Source organism: Bombina bombina, chromosome 3, assembly GCF_027579735.1.
Source record: "Bombina bombina isolate aBomBom1 chromosome 3, aBomBom1.pri, whole genome shotgun sequence".
NCBI lineage: Eukaryota > Metazoa > Chordata > Amphibia > Anura > Bombinatoridae > Bombina > Bombina bombina.
Genome location: NC_069501.1, coordinates 569039865 through 569063410, shown reverse-complemented (window position 1 = coordinate 569063410; position 23546 = coordinate 569039865). Strand labels below are relative to the sequence as shown.

The window sequence follows — 23546 nt, the reverse complement described above, 5'->3', positions numbered from 1 at the left end:
AGTACTCTTCATTCAAGTCACATTGTAATGCAGATAGTTCAGAAACTCTTCGAGCTGAAGAGATAGCAACTAGAAACAGAACTTTCCAAGATAGAAGCTTAATATTTATGGAATGCATCGGTTCAAACGGAACCCCCTGAAGAATTTTAAGAACTAAATTTAGACTCCATGGCGGAGCAACAGGTTTAAACACAGGCTTGAGTCTAACTAAAGCCTGACAAAAAGCCTGAACGTCTGGGATATCTGCCAGATGCTTGTGCAATAGAATAGACAAAGCAGATATCTGTCCTTTTAAGGAACTAGCTAACAATCCTTTCTCCAATCCTTCTTGAAGAAAAGACAAAATCCTAGGAATCCTGATCTTACTCCATGAGTAGCCTTTGGATTTGCACCAAAAAAGATATTTACACCATATCTTATGATAGATTTTCCTGGTGACAGGCTTTCGAGCCTGAATCAAGGTATCTATGACCGACTCAGAGAAACCCCGCTTTGATAAAATCAAGCGTTTAATCTCCAAGCAGTCAGTTGCAGAGAAATTAGATTTGGATGCTTGAACGGACCTTGAATCAGAAGGTCCTGTCTTAGTGGCAGAGTCCATGGTGGTAGAGATGACATGTCCACCAGGTCTGCATACCAAGTCCTGCGTGGCCACGCAGGTGCTATCAAAATCACTGAAGCTCTCTCCGGTTTGATTCTGGCAATCAGACGCGAAAGGAGAGGGAAAGGTGGAAACACATAAGCCAGGTTGAACGACCAGGGTACTGTTAGAGCATCTATCATTATTGCCTGAGGAGTTTGGCGTTCTGACGAGACTCCATCAGATCCAATTCTTGTGTGCCCCATAGCTGAACCAGTTGAGCAAACACCTCCGGATAGAGCTCCCTCTCCCCCGGATGAAAAGTTTGACGACTTAGAAAATCTGCCTCCCAGTTCTCTACCCCTGGGATATAGATCACTAATAGATGGCAAGAGTGAGTCTCTGCCCATCGGATTATCCTGGAAACTTTTATCATCGCCAAGGAACTCCTTGTTCCCCCCTGATGATTGATATAAGCTACAGTCGTGATGTTGTCCGACTGAAATCTGATGAATCCGGCCGAAGCCAGCTGAGGCCACGCCTGAAGAGCATTGAATATCGCTCTTAATTCCAGAATATTTATCGGTAGGAGGTCCTCCTCCTGAGTCCACAAACCCTGTGCTTTCAGGGAATTCCAGACTGCACCCCAGCCCATTAGGCTGGCGTCCGTCGTCACTATAACCCACGCTGGCTTGCGGAAACACATTCCCCGGGACAGGTGATCTTGTGACAGCCACCAAAGAAGAGAGTCTCTGGTCTCTTGATCCAGATTTATCTGAGGAGAGAAATCTGCATAATCCCCATTCCACTGTTTGAGCATGCATAGTTGCAGTGGTCTGAGATGCAAGCGACCAAACGGAACTATGTCCATTGCCGCTACCATAAGTCCGATTACCTCCATACACTGAGCCACTGACAGTCGAGGAATGGAATGAAGAGCTCGGCAGGTGGTTAAAATCTTTGAGTTCCCAGAATTAGAATGTCGTCTAGATAAGGCGCCACTGCTATGCCCCGCGGCCTTAGGACCACCAGAAGGGACCCTAGCACCTTTGTGAAGATTCTTGGCACCGTGGCCAACCCGAAGGGAAGAGCCACAAACTGGCAATGCCTGTCCAGAAAGGCAAACCTGAGGAACTGGTGATGATCTTTGTGGATAGGAATGTGTAGATATGCATCCTTTAAATCCACGGTGGTCATATATTGACCCTCCTGGATCATTGGTAAAATAGTCCAAATGGTCTCCATCTTGAAGGATGGAACTCTTAGGAATTGGTTTAGGATCTTGAGATCTAGAATAGGTCTGAAGGTTCCCTCTTTTTCGGGAACCACAAACAGATTGGAGTAGAAACCTTGTCCCTGTTCTGCTTTCAGAACTGGGCAGATCACTCCCATGGTAAAAAGGTCTTCTACACAGCGTAAGAACGCCTCTCTTTTTGTCTGGTTTACAGACAATTGAGAAAGATGGAATCTCCCCCTTGGAGGAGCATCTTTGAAATCTAGAAGATACCCCTGAGTTACAATTTCTACGGCCCAGGAGTCCTGAATGTATCTTGCCCAGGCCTGAGCAAAGAGAGAGAGTCTGCCCCCTACTAGATCCGGTCCCGGATCGGGGGCTACCCCTTCATGCTGTTTTAGTGGCAGCAGCAGGCTTTTTGGCCTGCTTACCCTTGTTCCAAGCCTGGTTAGGTCTCCAGGTAGGCTTGGATTGAGCAAAGTTCCCCTCTTGCTTTGCAGCAGGGGAAGAGGAAGAGGGACCACCCTTGAATTTTCGAAAGGAACGAAAATTATTTTGTTTGGTCCTTGTCTTATTTGACCTATCTTGAGGGAGGTCATGGCCTTTCCCCCCAGTGATGTCTGAAATGATCTCTTTCAGTGCAGGCCTGAATAGGGTCTTACCTTTGAAAGGGATGGTCAAAAGTTTAGATTTTGATGACACATCAGCCCACCAGGACTTAAGCCATAACGCTCTACGCGCTAAAATGGCAAAACCTGAATTCTTTGCTGCTAACTTAGCGAGATGAAAAGCGGCGTCTGTAATAAAAGAATTAGCTAGCTTAAGAGCCTTAATTCTGTCCAGAATATCATCTAGTGGGGTCTCCACCTGAAGAGCCTCCTCTAGAGCCTCAAACCAAAAGGCAGCTGCAGTGGTTACAGGTTACAATGCACGCTATAGGTTGAAGAAGAAAACCTTGATGAACAAAAATTTTCTTTAGGAGACCCTCTAATTTTTTATCCATAGGATCAATGAAAGCTTAGCCAGAGTAGAAATAACTCCCTCCACCTTAGGGACCGTCTGCCATGAGTCCTTTATGGTGTCAGATATGGGAAACATTTTCTTAAAAACAGGAGGGGGAGCGAACGGAATACCTGGTCTATCCCACTCCATAGTAACAATGTCCGAAATCCTCCTAGGGACTGGAAAAACAGATTTTATGTTTACCTGATAAATTTCTTTCTCCTACGGTGTATCCGGTCCACGGCTTCATCCTTACTTGTGGGATATTCTCTTCCCCTACAGGAAGTGGCAAAGAGAGCACACAGCAGAGCTGTCCATATAGCTCCCCTCAGGCTCCGCCCCCCCAGTCATTCGACCGACGGTTAGGAGAAAAAGGAGAACCATAAGGTGCAGTGGTGACTGTAGTTTACAAAAAATAAATTTAAACCTGACCAAAATGCCAGGGCGGGCCGTGGACCGGATACACCGTAGGAGAAAGAAATTTATCATAAACATAAATTCTGTTTTCTCCTACATTGGTGTATCCGGTCCATGGCTTCATCATTACTTGTGGGAACCAATACCAAAGCTTTAGGACACGGATGAAGGGAGGGAACAAGTCAGGTAACCTAAACGGAAGGCACCACTGCTTGCAAAAAAACCATGAAATAAACATCCGATTTTAATGAAATTTTCACCACAGAGTCTTAAAGCTTTGAAAAGATTGCACACAAATTTTCAGATCAATTAACCCCTTAATGCACACTTTTTTACTGAAACATCAAAAAAACCACATACTCTTTACCACCCCCGTGGAGATGCTACTTGTTCAGAGCGGCAAAGAGAATGACTGGGGGGCGGAGCCTGAGGGGAGCTATATGGACAGCTCTGCTGTGTGCTCTCTTTGCCACTTCCTGTAGGGGAAGAGAATATCCCACAAGTAAGGATGAAGCCGTGGACCGGATACACCAATGTAGGAGAAAACATCAGTGTAAACAGGAACCTCCAAATATTTATCCATTTTACACAATTTCTCTGGAACTACAATAGGGTCACAATCATCCAGAGTCGCTAAAACCTCCCTGAGCAATAAGCAGAGGTGTTCTATCTTAAATTTAAAAGCCGTCATATCTGAATCTGTCTGAGGGAACATCCTTCCTGAATCAGAAATCTCACCCTCAGATAGCAAATCCCTCATCCCTACCTCAGAACTTTGTGAGGGAATATCGGATACGGCTACCAAAGCGTCAGAAGGCTCAACATTTGATCTTAACCCAGAGCTACTGCGCTTCCCTTGCAACCCTGGCAGTTTAGATAAAACCTCTGTGAGGGTAGTATTCATAACTGAAGCCATATCTTGCAAGGTGAAAGAATTAGACGCACTAGAAGTACTTGGTGTCGCTTGTGCGGGCGTTACTGGTTGTGACACTTGGGGAGAACTAGATGGCAAAGTCAAAATATGCTGTTTGCAATTTATAGACATATCAGTACAAGTGGGACACATTCTAAGAGGGGGTTCCACAATGGCTTCTAAACAAATTGAGCAATGAGTTTCCTCAATGTCAGACATGTTTAACAGGTTAGTAATGAGACAAGCAAGCTTGGAAAACACTTTATTTAATGAAAAAAACACAATTTTCAAAAACGGTACTGTGCCTTTAAGAGAAAAAAAAAGGCATACACAAACTGCAAAACTGGTTAAAATTGCTTAAAATTTTCTGAAATTTTAACAGTGTACCCACAAAGCTTTAGAAATATTGCACCACAAGTAAATAAGCAATACACCCCAAAATGAGAAAACCGGATTGATTAATGCCCAAAAAAACGGTAAAAACCCCTGTCAGCACCTTGCCACAGCTCTGCTGTGGCGCCTACCTGCCCTTAGGGGACGAAAATATGAGGATAAAGCTTTGTTTAGGCTCCAGAAGAGTACCAGGACCTCTGGAAATGCTGCTTGTCAGTATAAACTAAATGCGCAACTGAGGCGCGAAAATCTCACTCGATGTTGCTGGGCCTACACCAAATCCATCAAACCCTGTTTGTAAACCATGTGGGTTATAAAAACCCCTAAATAAGCCAAATGAACCCTCAAACAGATGTCCCATCAGCAAAATAAAAACGTTTACTCCCAGACACACAAACGTTTGCCCAATATATCATCAAACTGAGTGCCCATAAAATTAGCCCTTAATGCAAGCTAGTAATGCCCCTTATAAACTAGGATTACTGCTTACCCTTCCCCTAATGGGGATACTGTCAGCCTTTCTGAGTTAACACAGTCTCTGCAGAAAATATGACTGAACATATCTCATTGCTATATAGCAAGAAACCGTTCCTCACACTGAAGTTTTCCTGTACTCCTCAGCTTCTGTGAGAACAGCAGTGGACCTTAGTTACAAATGCTAAGATCATCATCATCCAGGCAGAAATCTTCATCTATGTCCTGCCTGAGAGTAAATAGTACAACACCGGTACCATTTAAAAATAACAAACTCTTGATTGAAGATAAAATAAAACTAACAGTTTAACACCTCTTTCACTTTACCCTTCCTGCTTAGAGCCGGCAAAGAGAATGACTGGGGGGTGGAGTTAAGGGAGGAGCTATAGAGACAGCTCTGCTGTGGTGCTCTCTTTGCCACTTCCTGTTAGGAAGGATAATATCCTACAAGTAAGGATGAATCCGTGGACTCGGTACATCTTGCAAAAGAAATATAATTTATGCTTACCTGATAAATTGTTTTCTTTCATGACATGGAGAGCCCACGAATCCTTTCAATTACTAGTGGGAATTAAACTTCTGGCCACCAGGTGGAGGCAAAGAACACCCCAGAAAAGCTTCAAGTATTCTCCCACTTCCCACAATCCACAGTCATTCAACAGATGAATCATGGAAAGAGAAGAAGGCACAAAGGGTATAGAGGTGCCTGAGGTTTAGAAAATTACAAAAGTCGTTTTAAGATTAAAACAAGGGCGGGTCGTAGACTCTCCATGCCAGGAAAGAAAATAATTTATCAGGTAAGCATAAATTATATTTTCTTTCCAAAGGCATGGAGAGTCCACAAACCCATTCAATTACTAGTGGGAACCAATACCCAAGCTAGAGCCCACAGAATGGAAGGGAGGGATACACAATACAGGTGAACCTAAACAGAAGGCACCACCTCTTGAAGAACTTTCCTCCCAAAAGAAGCCTCAGCTGAGGCAAAAACATCAAAGTGGTCACCTTGCAAATCTGTTCCATAGAAGCATCATTTTTAAAGGCCCAACAAGAAGAGACAGCCCTAGTGGAGTGAGCCGTAATTCTCTCTGGAGGCTGCTGTCCAACTGCCTCATAAGCCAATCAAATAACACTTCTCAGCCAAAAGGAAAGAGTAGAAGAAGTGGTCTTCTAACCCTTCCACTCACCAGAAATGCAACAAAAAAACAGCCTGCAAATAGCATTTTAGGGCACGCACAACATTCAGATTGTGCAACAACCATTCCTTCTGAGAGGAAGAATTAGGACAAAATGAAGGAAAAACTATTTCTTGGTTAATATTGCATTCCGAAACCACCTTAGGTAGGAATCCTAATTTAGTACGAAGAACTGCCTTATCCGCATGAAAAATAAGATGAGGAGGTTCACACTGTAGAGCCAAAAGCTCTGAGACCCTACGGGCAGAGGAAATTGCCAGAAGAAACAAAACCTTCCAGGACAATAATATAATATTAACAGAATGCATAGGCTCAAACTGAGCCTGCTGCAGAACCCTAAGAACAAGATTAAAGGGACATGAAACCCAAAAATGTTCTTTCATGGTTTAGACAGAGCATACAATGTAAAACAACTTTCCAATTTACATCTATTATTTAATTTGCTTCCTTCTCTTGATATCCTTTGCTGAAAGGTTTATCTAGGCAAGCTCAGGTGCAGCATAGAACCTAGGTTCTAGCTGTTGATTGGTGGTTGCATGTATATACAGATTGTGATTGGCTCACCCATGTGTTCAGCTAGAAACCATTAGTGCATTGCTGCTCCTTCAACAAATGATACCAAGATTATTAAACAAATTAGATAATAGAAGTAAATTAGAAAGTTGTTTAAAATTGTATTCTCTATCTGAATCATGAAAGAAAAAAATGTGGGTTTCATGTCCCTTTAAGACTCCAAGGAGGAGCAATTGACCTAAACACAGGCCTGATTATATTCAAGGCCTGAACAAAAGATTGAACATCTGGCAAAATTGCCAGACGCTTTTACAAAAGAATCGACAGAGCCGAAATCTGACCCTTTAGAGTACTGACTGATAAACCTTTCTCCAGGCCCTCCTTAAGAAAAGACAGAATACAGGGAATTCTCACCTGACTCCAAGAAAAAAACCCTAGATCCACACCAATGAAGGTATTTACGCCATACCTTATAATAAATTTTGCGAGTTAAAGGCTTACGAACTTGAATCATAGTCTCAATAACCTTCACAAAAAACCTCGTCTGGACAAGACTAACCGTTCAATCTCCAAGCAGTCAGCTTCAGAAAAACTAAGTTTGGATGGAGGAAGGGACCCTGAAGTAGAAGATACTTACTCAGAGGCAATTTCCACGGGGGGAATGATGACATCATTACTAGGTCCGCATACAAAGTTCTGCGAGGCCACGCTGGAGCTATTAGACTCACCAAAGCCTGCTCCTGTTTGATACAGGCTATTACCCGAGGAAGAAGGGCAACTGGAGGGAATAGATAAATTAGACCGAAATCCCATGGCACTGCCAGGGCGTCGACCAGAGCTGCTTGAGGATCTCTTGATCTTGCTTCGTATTTTGGAAGCTTGGCGTTTAGACGAGAGGCCATCAGATCCAGCTCCGGAACTCCCCACTTGAGGGTCAACATCAAGAATACTTCCGGATGGAGAGCCCATTCCCCTGGGTGAAGTCTGCCTGCTCATATAATCCGCTTTCCAGTTGTCCACCCCTGGGATGTGAATAGCAGAAAGATGATAATTGTGAGACTCCGCCCACTGAAGAATGCGAGTCACCGCCTTCATAGCTAATAAGCTCCGAGTTCGTCCTTGGTGGTTGATATATGCCACTAAAGTGATGTTGTCCGATTGAAATCTGATAAACCGGACTAAACTCAGTTGAGGCCAAGCTGTTAGCGCATTGAAAATTGCTCTCAATTCTAGGATATTTATAGGGAGGGCAGACTCCCCCTGAGTCCAAAGTCCCTGAGCTCTTAAGGAACCCCAAACTGCTCCCCAGCCTAACAGGCTGGCATCCGTGGTCACAATCTCCCAAGAAGGTCTCAGGAAACAAGTGCCCTGAGACACATGGTCCTGGGAAATCCACCAGGGCAGAGAAATTCTTGTCTGAGAGTCTAACATTATCCTCTGAGAGAGGTCCGAGTGGTCTCCGTTCCATTGTCTGAGCATGCATGCATGCCACCATGAGACCAATTACTTCCATACACACTGCCACTAATGGATGACAAGAGGACTGAAAAGAACGACAGGCTCAAGAAGCTTGAATTTTCTGACCTCCATCAAGAAAATTTTCATAGATACTGAGTCTATGATCGTCCCCAGAAAACATACCCTGGTACTTGGCACCAAGGAACTTTTACCTAGATTCACCTTCCACCCATGAGAGCTGAGAGAGAGACAATCTGTATGGGATTTTGCTAACTGAAAAGATGGAGCCAGAACCAAGATATCGTCCAGGTAAGGTGCCACCGCAATCCCTAGAGATCTGGCCACAGCCAAAGGAGCCCCTTCGTAAAGATTCGAGGAGCAGTGGCAAGGCCGAAAGGAAGGGCTACAAATTGGAAATGTTGATCCAAAAAGGGAAACCTCAGGAACTTAAAATATTCCTTGTGGATAGGCACATGAAGATACGCGTCCTTCAGGTCTATGGTGATCATAACTTGACCTTCCTGAACTAGAGGGAGAATAGAATGAATAGTCTCCATTTTGAAGGACGGGACCTTGAGAAATTTGTAACTTGGTTGGTTAAGACAGTCTTAAAGCAGGCAAACATGTAAATAAACTGCAGGATATGTAGATATGCTGTAGACCAAAACTTGGCAGGATAGGCTGTAGACTGGTAACTTTGTAGTAACAAGTAACAAGCAAGCAAAAGTATGTGAGGCAGTCCTTAGGAAATATCAGAGAATAAGCCAAGGTCAATTGCCAGGAAACCAGTCCAGAAACGAAACACAGTGCCAAGGGAAAATCCAGAAGAGTAGTCTCAAAATAAAGCAGAAATCAGGCACTAGGAAATCCAACAAATCTGTATTCAAACAGGAATCTGGACAAGAGGCTCTGTCAGAGTGCAACACTCAATGTCAAGGACTGAAAGCATACCTGCCTAATTTAGCAGGCTGCTGATTATATGATTTGTTACAGCTGGTAGGCAAGTGGAGCCAGAGAGCCAAAGTTGCAGCAAACAGAAAACCAATGACCAAGCCATCTGGTGGCGAAGAGGTAAGTCAGCAGGCTGGGAAAGAACAGCATCAGAAATAGAAACAGGTGCCAGGTTCAATTCTAGGCTGGGCCATGACAGCTCCTGGGGGGACAAGATTTGAATCCTATAGGGAGACTATATCCACTGCCCAAGGATCTGGGACGTTGCGAATCCAAGCCTGCTGAAAGAAGGAAAGCCTGCCCCCTGCTTTATCCAGAACTGGATCGGGGGCAGCCCCTTCATGCTGATTTAGTGTCAGCTGAAGGTTTTCTGGATTGCTTACCCTTATTCCAAGGCTGGCTAGCTCTCCAAGAGGTCTTGGCTTGCTCAGGTTTAGAAGACGAGGAAGATTTCTCTCCCTTGAAGTTACGAAAGGAACGGAAATTATAAGACTGTCGACCCTTGGGCCTATTCTTCTTATCCTGCTGTAAAAAAAAGATCCTTTTCCAACAGTAACCGTGGAAATGATCTCTGTCAGACCAGGACCAAATAAAGTCTTACCCTTAAAGGGTAGGGACAGAAGCTTGGACTTGGAAGTCACATCCACAGACCAAGATTTTAACCATAGGGCTCTGCGGGCTAGAATCGCAAAACTAGAAATCTTGGCTCCCAGCCTGACTACTTGCATACTGGCATCACAGATAAAAGTATTAGCCAGCTTTAGAGCCTTGATCCTATCTTGGATCTCCTCTATAGTAGTCTCCTCTGAAATTAGATCAATGAGTTACACCAATAAGAGGCTGCACCAGCAACTTTAGCAATACTAGCAACTGGTTGCCATTGCAAACTCTGATGAAGAAACCTCTTTCTTAAATAACCCTCCAATTTCTTATCCATAGGGTCTCTAAAAGAGGAACTATCCTCAAAAGGAATAGTAGTTCTTTTGGCTAAGGTAGTTATAGCACCCTCTACTTTAGGAACAGTGCGCCAAAGATCTTGCACTGAATCAGCAACAGGAAACATCTTCTTAAACATAGGAGAGGGGTTAAAAGGAACACCCGGCTTCCCCCATTCCTCCACAGATTTAGGTTTGACATCAAAAACTCTGTTCAGCTTATTAGCCTTCTTAGGAGCCTCTGCAATTGTTTCAGAGTCATCCAAAATAGCTAAAACTTCCTTCAAAAGTAAATGGAGATGTTCAAGTTTAAATCTAAAATTAACCTCCTCTGAATCTACTGTACTAAGAACCGCAGATTCAGAATCCAAGATCTCGCCCTCAGAAGCTGCAGAGGAATGATCCTCGCTAGATAACTGAGAAAGACTAACCAAATCAGTCTTGGCGGAATCAGAACCCATAGAAATGTTCTTAGATTTCCTCTTTCTTTTACCAGAACTAGGTAAAACACTTAAGGCTGCAGAAACTGCAGAAGTCAACTGCGCAGCAAAATCTTTACGCAAAAAAACACTCCCAGAGACGGACTGAGAGGAACCACAGGGAACTGCATGTGAATCTGTCAAAGACTGGGACATGTTAGAAGAAGGCTGAGACAAACCCTGAACAGCATTATCCTGAGAAAAAGAAGGCTCAGATAGGGTATCCTTATCTGTAGATAATAAAACTTTATTAAGGCTGAGGTTTGAATGACGTAAACCATATAAAAGGCTTTCTGCCAAGATCCCATTATATGCTTTTCTGAGCACGCTAAGAGGACTGCAGGTTGTAAAATGTTGTTAAAATATAATTTCAGGCAGGGAGCATTGTGCCAACATAAATTCAAAGGGGCCAAATAGTGCACGCAAACTAATGTACTGGAGTGCACGCAGCATTATGCAGGTATGCAATTACGCATATAAAGCTATGCAGGCACTTGTTTATTATAACTATGGCCTGACATCATCCTGTATAGGTCTACTGCACACAGGTGATCAGATCGATCAACAGCAGCGTTCCCTGGGCTCCTTGCACAGCTTTTGGCCCCTGCATCAGTGCACAACACGGTGACTCGTGGGATATTACATACTTGAGACCAGGTAATAAACAGCATAACGTTTTTGTAACTGGTATCTTTTCTATTACAAAGTTTCTTTTTTTCCAATAAAAGCACCACAATCTTATTCACTTCAGTTCCCCAATAGCAGAATAGGCGCATTGCGCATGCGCTAATGCCGGTTACAAGTAAGTTAGAAAATTACAGGGATCAGAAGAAGATCATGATGTCACGCATAACGGAAAAGGCGCGGAGTCAGACGGTCATTTTCAAACGACAGCGGCAGCAATGTAAGTGATTTTACTTGCAAATGGAATATCTGTAAAAACTGTGCTATATTTCTAAAAAACGATCTATGGCAAAACTTTATAGATATAAGTTAAAACTATTTTTGGATTGACTGTCCCTTTAAAGTCCCTTTACAATAGGGTGTGAATACTTAGGACATTCCTAGTAAAATATCTTCCTTTTATACATAGAGTCTTCAGGTGATATTTTCTAGTCAGCTTTTTACAGCTATGCTGCATCAGTTTCAAATGCTTCAACATTTTGGTATCATGTCCCTTTAACTGTGTTTAACCCTTTTGCAGAGTTTAAACTCTGTCATACAGCATTTTCTTTTTGCAGTTTTGTGTCCCTAAAATTGGCCAGATTACAAGTGGAGCACTAATTAAATGTTCCCGGTCGAGCGTTAATTGTGCTAGAAGTAAGCTTTTTGTGCTCATCACACTGTGCTCGTATTATGAGTTGAAAGTAAACTGATTTCAATTGCGCACTAACCTGATGAGCGCAAAAATCCGAACTTACAATATCGCATGCGCGTTCACATATTCCCCCATAGAAGTCAATAGGGGAAAAAAAAAGTGGAAAAAAACACCCCACTCTTGCACAAACCCGGACGCATATTCTCATGTGCGCTAACCCGGCATGAAAATATTAATATTTCACATTCCAATGTTCTTCATATACAAGAATATGTTCTATTTATTCATAAATATATCTGATGGTTTTTGGTACAATACACTGTATATCTTTACCTATAATTATATATATCTTCAAATAGAATGATGCACTCAAAGAGATTTCAGACAGTGTCAAAAGTTTATTGACGTTTCGGGTGACATAAGTTTCCCCGAAACGTCAATAAACTTTTGACACTGTTTGTCTGAAATCCCTGCGAGTGCATCATTCTATTAGAATATTGTTATGTGCAGAACATCAGAATTTTAAATATTAACAATAAATAAAACCTTTATGAAATATGAATATTGCATAAATATGATTTTACATGTTTTCATCTACTTAACTGCAAAGGGCTCCAATGCATTTATATATATGTATATATATATGTCTATATATGTGTACATATGTATTTATATGTGTATATATGTCTGTAAATACATATATACACATATAAATACATATGTATACATACACACACACACACACATATATATATATATATATATATATATATATAATCATTCTAGCGTAAATCGTGATTGTGCTCAAGCGAACGCATTTAATTTCAACTCGTAATACAAGTGATAAGTCTGACGAGCGCACACCCCTAGCAATAAAACCCTTATTGCTCGCCGCAAACATTTGCGCTCCACTTGTATTCTGGTTCAATATCTTTTGTAAGTTCAATGTTTCTGTGTTTATGCACTTATTCTATATCTCTTTAAAAACCGTAAATAAATTAATGTACATACACATATCGGTTAACTTAATACATATGTGTGAGGAAAACCTGCACATATATATTTGTTTTACTGACCTTGGTGTGTGATGCTGAACTCTTTAATGTCCCAGACATATGAGTCTCCACAGAGCGACTTACGCTGTACCTGCAGATACATAAAATGACCAGTCTTAGGATAATGTATTCTGTAATGACTATATGCAGTGCAAATAATAAGAAGGGACACACTAAAAATTATTTCTAACACGGGTGTCAGGAAGAAAGACAAAAGACCAAATAATAATGTGAGAAAAGATAACGAACAACTTTCATTCACTATTTGTATGATAATGCTGCATAAGTAACGTTAACTGATGCAAATAAACAGGATTATGATATCACATTTTTCAAATTTTTAGCTATAGAAAAAATGCAGTTATAAGGGCCGATTTACTAATGTGCGGGCGGACATGATCCGCTGTAGCGAATCATGTCTGCCGCACATCGATAAATGCAGACAGCATACGCTGTCGCCATTTTTTATTGCACAAGCATTTTTATTGCACAAGTATATCAATCGGCTGCTAGCAGGGGGTGTCAATCAACCCGATCGTATCCGATCGGGCTGACTGCAGTCCGCCACCTCAGAGGTGGCGGTTGAGTTAAGGAGTAGCAGTCTTACGACCGCTGCTTCTTAACTTCTGCTTCAGTCGGACCTGAAGCGGTGTGGGTCGGAAGCAGCATCTGCTGCTTCATAAATCGACCCCCTAGACTGGATAATGAAGCTGAGACATTGCCATGTTTAATATGCTGCCTTTAACCCTTTAACTGATGAGTCATTTCCACCCTGTGCTGTTTTTTTTTTTAAATGAATTTTTATATGCTGCTCCAATTTAAAGGGACAGTCTAGTCCAAAATAAACTTTCATGATTCAGATAGAGAATGCAATTTTAAATACTTTTCCAATTTACTTTTATCATCAATTTTGCTTTGTTCTCTTGGTATTCTTAGTTGAAAGCTAAACCTAGGAGGTTCATATGCTAATTTCTAAGACCTAAAAAGCCACCTCTTCTCTCAGGGCATTTTGACAGTTTTTCACCACTAGCGGGTGTTAGTTCATGTGTGTCATATAGATAACACTGTGCTAACGCACGTGGAGTTCAGGTGAGCCAGCTCTGATCGGCTAAAATGGATGTCTGTCAAAAGAACTGAAATAAGGGGGCAGTTTGCTGAGGCTTAGATGCAAGGTAATCACAGAGGTAAAAAGTGTATTAATATAACTGCATTGGTTAAGCAAAACTGGGGAATGGGTAATAAAGGCATTATCTATCTTTTTAAACAATACAAATTCTGGTGTAGCCCACTCTAGGTAATTTTGCAGTGAGAAACCCCAACGTGTTATGTATTGTTTTATTCAGCAGACCCAGCAAATTCAAAACTATAACATTATTTGTATAAAGTTATAGAACTCTGATCTGCACACAGGGGTCCCATGAGCCTCTGCTCAAATAAATGCAGATTTATACACAGCAGGTAATTACTATAACCACAGTGATCACGTTACTATAATAACATATACAGTGGGTTTATTTTATAAAGGGGCTACTTAGCGTTAAAACAAGGAGTCATGGGCTTTTTGATGACACTTTATAAGTGCCTAGAGACCCCCAGCCTACAAACAGTGTGGGTAAGTAGGTTTTTTTAATATTATTTTTTAAACTACCCGTTTGAAAGAGCAGACAATTGCCTTAGGGTCTTTGGGGTTCTAGGACTTAAAGGGATATGAAATCCAATTCAGATAGAGCATGCAATTTGCAATTTGACTGGTGGCTACATTTAGCCACTAATCAAGCAATCGCTACCCAGGTGCTGAACCAAAATTGTGCCTCCTCCTAAGCTTACATTCCTGCTTTCCAAATTAAGATACAAGGAGAATAAAGAGAAATTGATAATAGGAGTAAATTAGAAAGTTGCTTAAAATTTAAATTTTCATACTTTATCTGAATCATGAAAGAAAAAAAATGTTGGTTTCATATTGCTTTAAAGGGACAGTCAACACTAGAATTGTTGTTGTTTAAAAAAAGATAGATAATCCCTTTATTACCCATTCCCCAGTTTTGCATAACCAACACAGTTATAATAATACAAGTTTTACCTCTGTAATTACCTTGTATCTAAGCCTCTGCAGACTGCCCCCTTATTTCAGTTCTTTTGACAGACTTGCATTTTAGCCAATCAGTGCTTTACGTGCGTGAGCTCAATGTTATCTATATGACACACATGAACTAACTACCCTCTAGTGGTGAAAAACTGTCAAAATGCATTCAGATTAGAGGCGGCCTTCAAGGTCTAAGAAATTAGCATATGAGCCTACCTAGGTTTAGCTTTCAACTAAGAATAGCAAGAAAACAAAGCAAAATTTGAAAGTTGTATAAAATTACATGCCCTATTTGAATCATGAAAGTTTATTTTAAACTTGACTGTCCCTTTAAGGGAGCTGAGATTGAGCGGTTTAAATACTTACCCCTTTATCCAGCTCCCTTAAATCCTGGGCAACTGCCTGACATTACAGGTTTAAGGGCTTAAAGGCGTCACCATGCACCTAATACATTGTATGGATGACAACCCTTGTAGCGTCTCTTTCTGTATTTATTTGCATGACAACCATGTGTAGTCATACGCACTTAAAGGGTTAAACTGGGAATTTTAAAATGGATTAGATGTTATATATTTTAAGGGGAAAAAAAACTTTTAGTTTATACTTGTTAGTAGGGCTGCACGATTAATCGCATATGCGGTTTAATCCCTGCGATTTAAAAACCATGACAGTATGCGATTTTTACCCCCGCCCCGTATGACGTACAGGAGGGGGCTCATATAGGCTAGCCCTCCGCTGCCGACTAAACCGGGTCTGTCTCTCCCTGTGCAAGCACCTTCTCTCCCCACTCACTATGGCTGTCTGGACTCGAGCTTCTAAGTCTGGACTCCTGGACCACCTTCTACATGATCTGCTGAGCTAACAGGGGAAAGCCTATCCATGACATCGGAACCAGAACCTTGTGGAGCGCTCAATGGTCTCAGTAATAGCACTGAGCTGGCCCCAAGCTCTCCCCGCAGAGGATAGGCTATGTCATTTAACTGTAGAAAGCAATGATCCACTCATTCAATGGGTAAAAAACACTTTATTCAAAACTTGTTTAAAAGCATAAACGGAAGCTCCAAGGATAGAACATATTGGAGCGGTGCTGGCTCATTCTATCTCTATAGATATAGAATGAGCCAGCACCGCTCCAATATTAGATGTGGGGATTGGGAAGCACAAGTATCACACCACTTTTTGGAAAAGGGGCATAGTATAAGCCAGCTGAGGTGGCAAATAATTGATCATGTGGGCCCGCAGAGGAAGGGAGGTGACCGAGAAAAGCTGCTTAAAAAGAAAGAGATGTATTGGATAAACAGATTAGGAACATTGGTCCCAAATGGAATGAATAGGGACTTTGATTGGTCGGTATTCTGGTAATAGGTGAATAACTTACATTTTTTCCTAGGAATTTTTTTTTTTTTATAAAAAAATGGTATATATGGGTCAATAAGGTGGTATGGGTCAATAAGGGGGGGTGGGGACAAGGATTCATTCTTTTAAGAATCTTCATCTGTCAATCAATTTGACAAAATGCCGGACTGGAGAGATGCGCTTATCGTCGGAGCGTTCAAAAGGTAAAGATTTAAAAAAATAATGAAATCTAAAAAAATTTGATCAATTAAACCCACCCTCATTTTGCAAAGTTTATCTGATCCCATGGGGCAGTTGAGTGAAGTTGACCTTCACTTTAAGAAGCAAACATAAACAGAAGTTAAAACGGCCCAAAATCTAACAAGCAGATGATTTTTGCTACAATACTCAAATAAAAGTAGATTTATTGCTCACATATTAGTTCCTAGCTTGAGCACTCTGTCTCCATAAAGCTCATAGCATCCCGACCGAAGAGGGCTGATGTAGTTACCACCATTCTGGAATTCTATTCTTTTTATTTCTTCTCCTTTATGATTAAACATCCTAAAAAATGCAAGCAACATTTTATACATTTGACATTGCAGGAGTATGAAAATAAGAACACTTTACCCTGCTATAGAAGCCCTTCATACATATTTATGTCTCCTATATGCAGATATTAAAGGGACATTCCAGACAAAATTGCAATACACATAGATACATTTCAGTTTTGAATAGAAGAATTTTGGTAATATACAAGTATTAGCAAAAATGCTTCTAATAAAAGATATAGCGGTTTCAAAAGTGTATTTAAGTATGCACTGTGCACCAGCATTTTAAACACAACGCTTGCTCAGAAAGCCTGAGGTGCTTGTTAATTTGTTAATTGCTGATATGATACAAGCCCCACTGGTGCTCTGAGCAGCTGCAGTATTTAAAATGCAGAGAAAAATGTTAACACCAAAACAGTGATAACTTTTACTAGAAACATTTTTGCCAATACATGAATATTGCAAATATGTTTCTATTAAAAAATGTAACTCGTCTATTTATTTCAAAGTTGACCGGACTGTCCCTTTAAGGTACAGCCTGGGAGAAAGTACATTGCCAATAAGGCTGCAGAGTTTCAAAAAACAAAATTTATGCTTACCTGATAAATGTATTTCTCTTGTGGTGTATCCAGTCCACGGATCATCCATTACTTGTGGGATATTCTCCTTCCCAACAGGAAGCTGCAAGAGGATCACCCACAGCAGAGCTGTCTATATAGCTCCTCCCCTAACTGCCAACCCCCAGTCATTCGACCGAAGATAAGCAAGAGAAAGGAGAAACTATAGGGTGCAGTGGTGACTGTAGTTTAAAAATAAAAAACACCTGCATTAAAATGACAGGTAAGTATTAAAATTTATCAGGTAAGTATAAATTTAGTTTTCTCTTGTAAGGTGTATCCAGTCCATTACTTGTGGGATACCAATACCAAAGCTATAGGACACGAATGAAGGGAGGGACAAGGCAGGCGCTTAAACGGAAGGCACCACTGCCTGTAAGACCTTTCTCCCAAAAAGAGCCTCCGAAGAAGCAAAAGTATCAAATTTATAGAATTTAGAAAAAGTATGAAGCGAAGACCAAGTCGCCGCCTTACAAATCTGTTCAACAGAAGCCTCATTCTTAAAAGCCCATGTGGAAGCTACCGCTCTAGTAGAATGAGCTGTAATTCTTTCAGGAGGCTGCTGGGCAGCAGTCTCATAAGCTAAGCGTATTATACTCCTTAGCCAAAAAGAAAGAGAAGTTGCCGAAGCCTTTTGGCCTCTCCTCTGTCCAGAGTAGACAACAAACAATGCAGATGTTTGACGAAAATCTTTAGTAGCTTGTAAATAAAACTTTAAAGCACGAACCACATCAAGATTGTGTAATAGACGTTCCTTCTTTGAAGAAGGATTAGGACACAGTGACGGAACAACAATCTCCTGATTGATATTTTTATTAGATACCACCTTAGGTAGAAAACCAGGTTTGGTAAGTAACACTACCTTATCTGCATGTAAAATGAGATAAGGGGAATCACATTGTAAAGCAGATAACTCCGAAACTCTTCGAGCCGAGGAGATAGCTACTAAAAACAGAACTTTCCAAGATAAAAGCTTAACATCTATGGAATGCAAAGGTTCAAACGGAACCACTTGAAGAACTTTAAGAACTAAATTTAAACTCCATGGCGGAGCAACAGGTTTAAACACAGGCTTGATTCTAACCAGAGCCTGACAAAACGCCTGAACATCTGGAACCTCAGCCAGACGTTTGTGCAAAAGAATAGACAGAGCAGAAATCTGTCCCTTTAAGGAACTAGCTGACAAACCCTTCTCCAAACCTTCTTGGAGAAAGGATAATATCCTAGGAATCCTGACTTTACTCCATGAGTAACCCTTGGATTCACACCAATGAAGATATTTACACCATATCTTATGATAGATTTTCCTGGTGACAGGCTTTCGCGCCTGTATTAAGGTATCAATGACCGACTCAGAGAAACCACGCTTTGATAAAATCAAGCGTTCAAACTCCAAGCAGTCAGACGCAGAGAAATTAGATTTGGATGGTTGAAAGGACCCTGAAGTAGAAGGTCCTGTCTCAGCGGCAGAGTCCATGGTGGAAAGGATGACATGTCCACCAGATCTGCATACCAAGTCCTGCGTGGCCACGCAGGTGCTATCAAAATCACCGAAGCTCTCTCCTGCTTGGTCTTGGCAATCAGACGAGGGAGCAGAGGAAACGGTGGAAACACATAAGCCAGGTTGAAGGACCAAGGCGCTGCTAGAGCATCTATCAGTGCTGCCTTGGGATCCCTGGACCTGGATCCGTAACAAGGAAGCTTGGCGTTCTGACGAGACGCCATGAGATCCAGTTCTGGTTTGCCCCAAAGTTGAATCAACTGTGCAAATATCTCCGGATGGAGTTCCCACTCCCCCGGATGAAAAGTCTGTCGACTTAGAAAATCTGCCTCCCAGTTCTCTTCTCCTGGGATATGGATAGCTGATAGATGGCAAGAGTGAATCTCTGCCCATAGAATTATCTTTGAAACCTCCAACATTGCTAGGGAACTCCTTGTTCCCCCTTGATGGTTGATGGAAGCTACAGTCGTGATGTTGTCCGACTGAAATCTGATGAACCTGACCGCAGCAAGCTGTGGCCAAGCCTGAAGAGCATTGAATATCGCTCTTAGTTCCAGAATGTTTATCGGAAGGAGTGTCTCCTCCTGAGTCCACGAGCCCTGAGCCTTCAGGGAGTTCCAGACTGCACCCCAGCCCAGAAGGCTGGCATCTGTTGTTACTATTGTCCAATTTTGCCTGCGGAAGGTCATACCCTTGGACAGATGGACCCGAGATAGCCACCAGAGAAGAGAATCCCTGGTCTCTTGATCCAGATTTAGTAGAGGGGACAAATCTGTGTAATCCCCATTCCACTGACTGAGCATGCAGAGTTGCAGCGGTCTGAGATGTAAGCGGGCAAACGGCACTATGTCCATTGCCGCTACCATTAAGCCGATTACTTCCATACACTGAGCCACCGAAGGGCGAGAAGTAGAATAAAGAACACTGCAGGAATTTAGAAGTTTTGACAACCTGGCCTCTGTCAGGTAAATCTTCATTTCTACAGAATCTATCAGAGTTCTTAGGAAGGAAACTCTTGAGGGGGATAGAGAACTCTTTTCTTCGTTCACTTTCCACCCATGAGACCTCAGGAATGCCAGAACAATGTCCATATGCGACCTGGCGATTTGAAAATTCGACGCTTGTATCAGAATGTCGTCTAGGTAAGGGGCTACTGCTATACCCCACGGCCTTAGGACCGCCAGGAGTGACCCCAGAACCTTCGTAAAGATTCTTGGTGCCTTAGCTAACCCAAAGGGAAGAGCCACAAACTGGTAATGCCTGTCTAGGAAGGCGAACCTGAGAAACCGATGATGATCTCTGTGTATCGGAATGTGAAGATAAGCATCCTTTAAGTCCACGGTAGTCATATATTGACCCTCCTGGATCATAGGTAGGATGGTTCGAATAGTCTCCATCTTGAAGGATGGGACCTTGAGAAATTTGTTTAAGATTTTGAGATCTAAGATTGGTCTGAAGGTTCCCTCTTTCTTGGGAACCACAAACAGATTTGAATAGAAGCCTTGCCCCTGTTCCTCCTTTGGAACTGGGTGGATCACTCCCATAACTAGGAGGTCTTGAACACAATGTAAGAATGCCTCTCTCTTTATCTGGTTTGCAGATAATTGTGAGAGATGAAATCTTCCTTTTGGAGAAGAAGCTTTGAAGTCCAGAAGATATCCCTGGGACACAATTTCCAACTCCCAGGGATCCTGGACATCTCTTGCCCAAGCCTGGGCGAAGAGAGAAAGTCTGCCCCCTACTAGATCCGTTACCGGATCGGGGGCTGATCTTTCATGCTGTCTTAGAGGCAGCAGCAGGCTTTTTGGCCTGCTTTCCTTTGTTCCAAGTCTGGTTAGGTCTCCAGACCGGCTTGGACTGGGCAAAATTTCCCTCTTGTTTTGTATTAGAGGAAGTTGAAGCTGTGCCACTCTTGAAGTTTCGAAAGGCACGAAAATTAGTCTGTTTGGTCCTTAATTTGTTGGACCTATCCTGAGGAAGGGCGTGACCTTTTCCTCCAGTAATATCAGAAATGATCTCCTTCAGTCCGGGCCCGAATAGGGTCTGCCCCTTGAAGGGAATGTTGAGAAGCTTAGACTTTGAAGTAACATCAGCTGACCAGGATTTAAGCCATAACGCCCTACGCGCTTGAATAGCAAAACCTGAGTTCTTAGCCGTTAGTTTGGTTAAATGAACAATGGTGTCAGAAACAAATGAATTGACTAGCTTAAGAGCTTTAAGCTTGTCAAGTATATCATCCAATGGGGTTTCTACCTGTAGAGCCTCTTCCAGAGACTCAAACCAGAAGGCCGCAGCAGCAGTGACAGGGGCAATGCATGCAAGGGGCTGGAGAATAAAACCCTGTTGAATAAACATTTTCTTAAGGTAACCCTCTAACTTTTTATCCATTGGATCTAGGAAAATAGGCCCCTCCCACCATGCACACAAAGTCAGAGGGTCTAAAAAACAACTCCTAGGAGTCAAATAACAGCCATGTGGAAAAACTAGGCCCCAAATAAAGATTTATCACCCTTAGTAAAAAACGTTCCTTATAAATCCTGTAAACATTTAACATACTAAGTCATAAGAGCAAGTAACATGAAAATTACCCTTTACTGCAAGCATAATGCCAGTCGTTATTAAATCACTGCAATCAGGCTTACCTCAAATATATCAGGCACTGTCAGCATTTTCTAGATTTCTTATCATCTCTCTAGAAAAAAATATACTGAACATAACTCAAGGCAGTTAATTCTGCAGGCTGTTCCCCCAGCTGAAGTTTTCCCATTCTCTTCAGTTATGTGTGAGAACAGCAGTGGATCTTAGTTACAACCTGCTAAGATCATCAAAAACCTCAGGCAAAACACTTCTTCTAATTTCTGCCTGAGGTAAAAACAGTACAACTCCGGTACCATTTAAAAATAACAAACTTTTGATTGAAGATAAACTACACTAAGTCATCACATCTCTCTAGCTACTTCCCTTGTCGAGAGCTGCAAAAGAATGACTGAGGGTTAGCAGTTAGGGGAGGAGCTATATAGACAGCTCTGCTGTGGGTGATCCTCTTGCAGCTTCCTGTTTGGAAGGAGAATATCCCACAAGTAATGGATGATCCGTGGACTGGATACACCTAACAAGAGAAAAGAACATAAAGTAATGTGCATTGCCAACAAACCGGCCCATAAGACAGTGTAAAGTAGAACAAGAGAGAAAGTGCACCGCCAACTAGCCAGCCCAAAAACAATGCAATATTCAATGCTTATGAATAAAGTTGTCATTTATGGATTAGTGTTTAATACATTTAGAAAAACATAATTTATGCTTACCTGATAAATTTATTTCTCTTGTAGTGTATTCAGTCCACGGGTCATCCATTACTTATGGGATTATATCTCCTTCCCAACAGGAAGTTGCAAGAGGATCACCCAAGCAGAGCTGCTATATAGCTCCTCCCCTCACATGTCATATCCAGTCATTCGACCGAAACAAGACAAGAAAGGAGAAACCATAGGGTGCAGTGGTGACTGTAGTTTGAATTAAAAATTTAGATCTGCCTTAAAAGACAGGGCGGGCCGTGGACTGAATACACTACAAGAGAAATAAATTTATCAGGTAAGCATAAATTATGTTTTCTCTTGTTAAGTGTATTCAGTCCACGGGTCATCCATTACTTATGGGATACCAAAGCTAAAGTACACGGATGATGGGAGGGACAAGGCAGGAACTTTAAACGGAAGGAACCACTGCCTGTAGAACCTTTCTCCCAAAAACAGCCTCCGAAGAAGCAAAAGTGTCAAATTTGTAAAATTTTGAAAAAGTGTGAAGTGAAGACCAAGTTGCAGCCTTGCAAATCTGTTCAACAGAGGCCTCATTCTTAAAGGCCCAGGTGGAAGCCACAGCTCTAGTGGAATGAGCTGTAACTTTTTCAGGAGGCTGCTGTCCAGCAGTCTCATAGGCTAAGCGTATTATGCTACGAAGCCAAAAGGAGAGAGGTAGCCGAAGCTTTTTGACCTCTCCTCTGTCCAGAGTGAACGACAAACAGGGAAGAAGTTTGACGAAAATCTTTAGTTGCCTGCAAAAAGAACTTCAGGGCACGGACAGATTATGCAAGAGTCGTTCCTTCTTTGAAGAAGGGTTAGGACACAGTGATGGAACAACAATCTCTTGATTGATATTCCTGTTAGAAACTACCTTAGGTAAGAACCCAGGTTTAGTACGCAGAACTACCTTGTCTGAATGGAAAATCAGATAAGGAGAATCACAATGTAAGGCAGATAACTCAGAGACTCTTCGAGCCGAGGAAATAGCCATCAAAAACAGAACTTTCCAAGATAACAGCTTAATATCAATGGAATGAAGGGGTTCAAACGGGACACCTTGAAGAACTTTAAGAACTAAGTTTAAACTCCACGGCGGAGCAACAGTCTTAAACACAGGCCTAATCCTAGCCAAAGCCTGACAAAAGGCCTGAACGTCTGGAACTTCTGCCAGACGTTTGTGTAGAAGAATAGACAGAGCAGAAATCTGTCCCTTTAACGAACTAGCAGATAAGCCCTTTTCTA

At 41.9% G+C, this 23546-nt stretch overlaps 1 protein-coding gene across 2 annotated transcripts in view; it reads right to left on the bottom strand.

Moving 5' to 3' along the window:
- OSCP1 (organic solute carrier partner 1) overlaps positions 1-23546 on the bottom strand; it is a 269469-nt gene that overhangs the window by 82143 nt on the left and 163780 nt on the right. For both annotated transcript variants that reach the window (XM_053707128.1, XM_053707129.1), the window contains 2 exons: positions 16772-16900; positions 12940-13009 (listed from right to left, as the gene is read on the bottom strand). In XM_053707128.1, coding sequence (XP_053563103.1) covers positions 12940-13009; positions 16772-16900 — 199 coding nt within the window. The remainder of the gene's footprint in view (positions 1-12939; positions 13010-16771; positions 16901-23546) is intronic.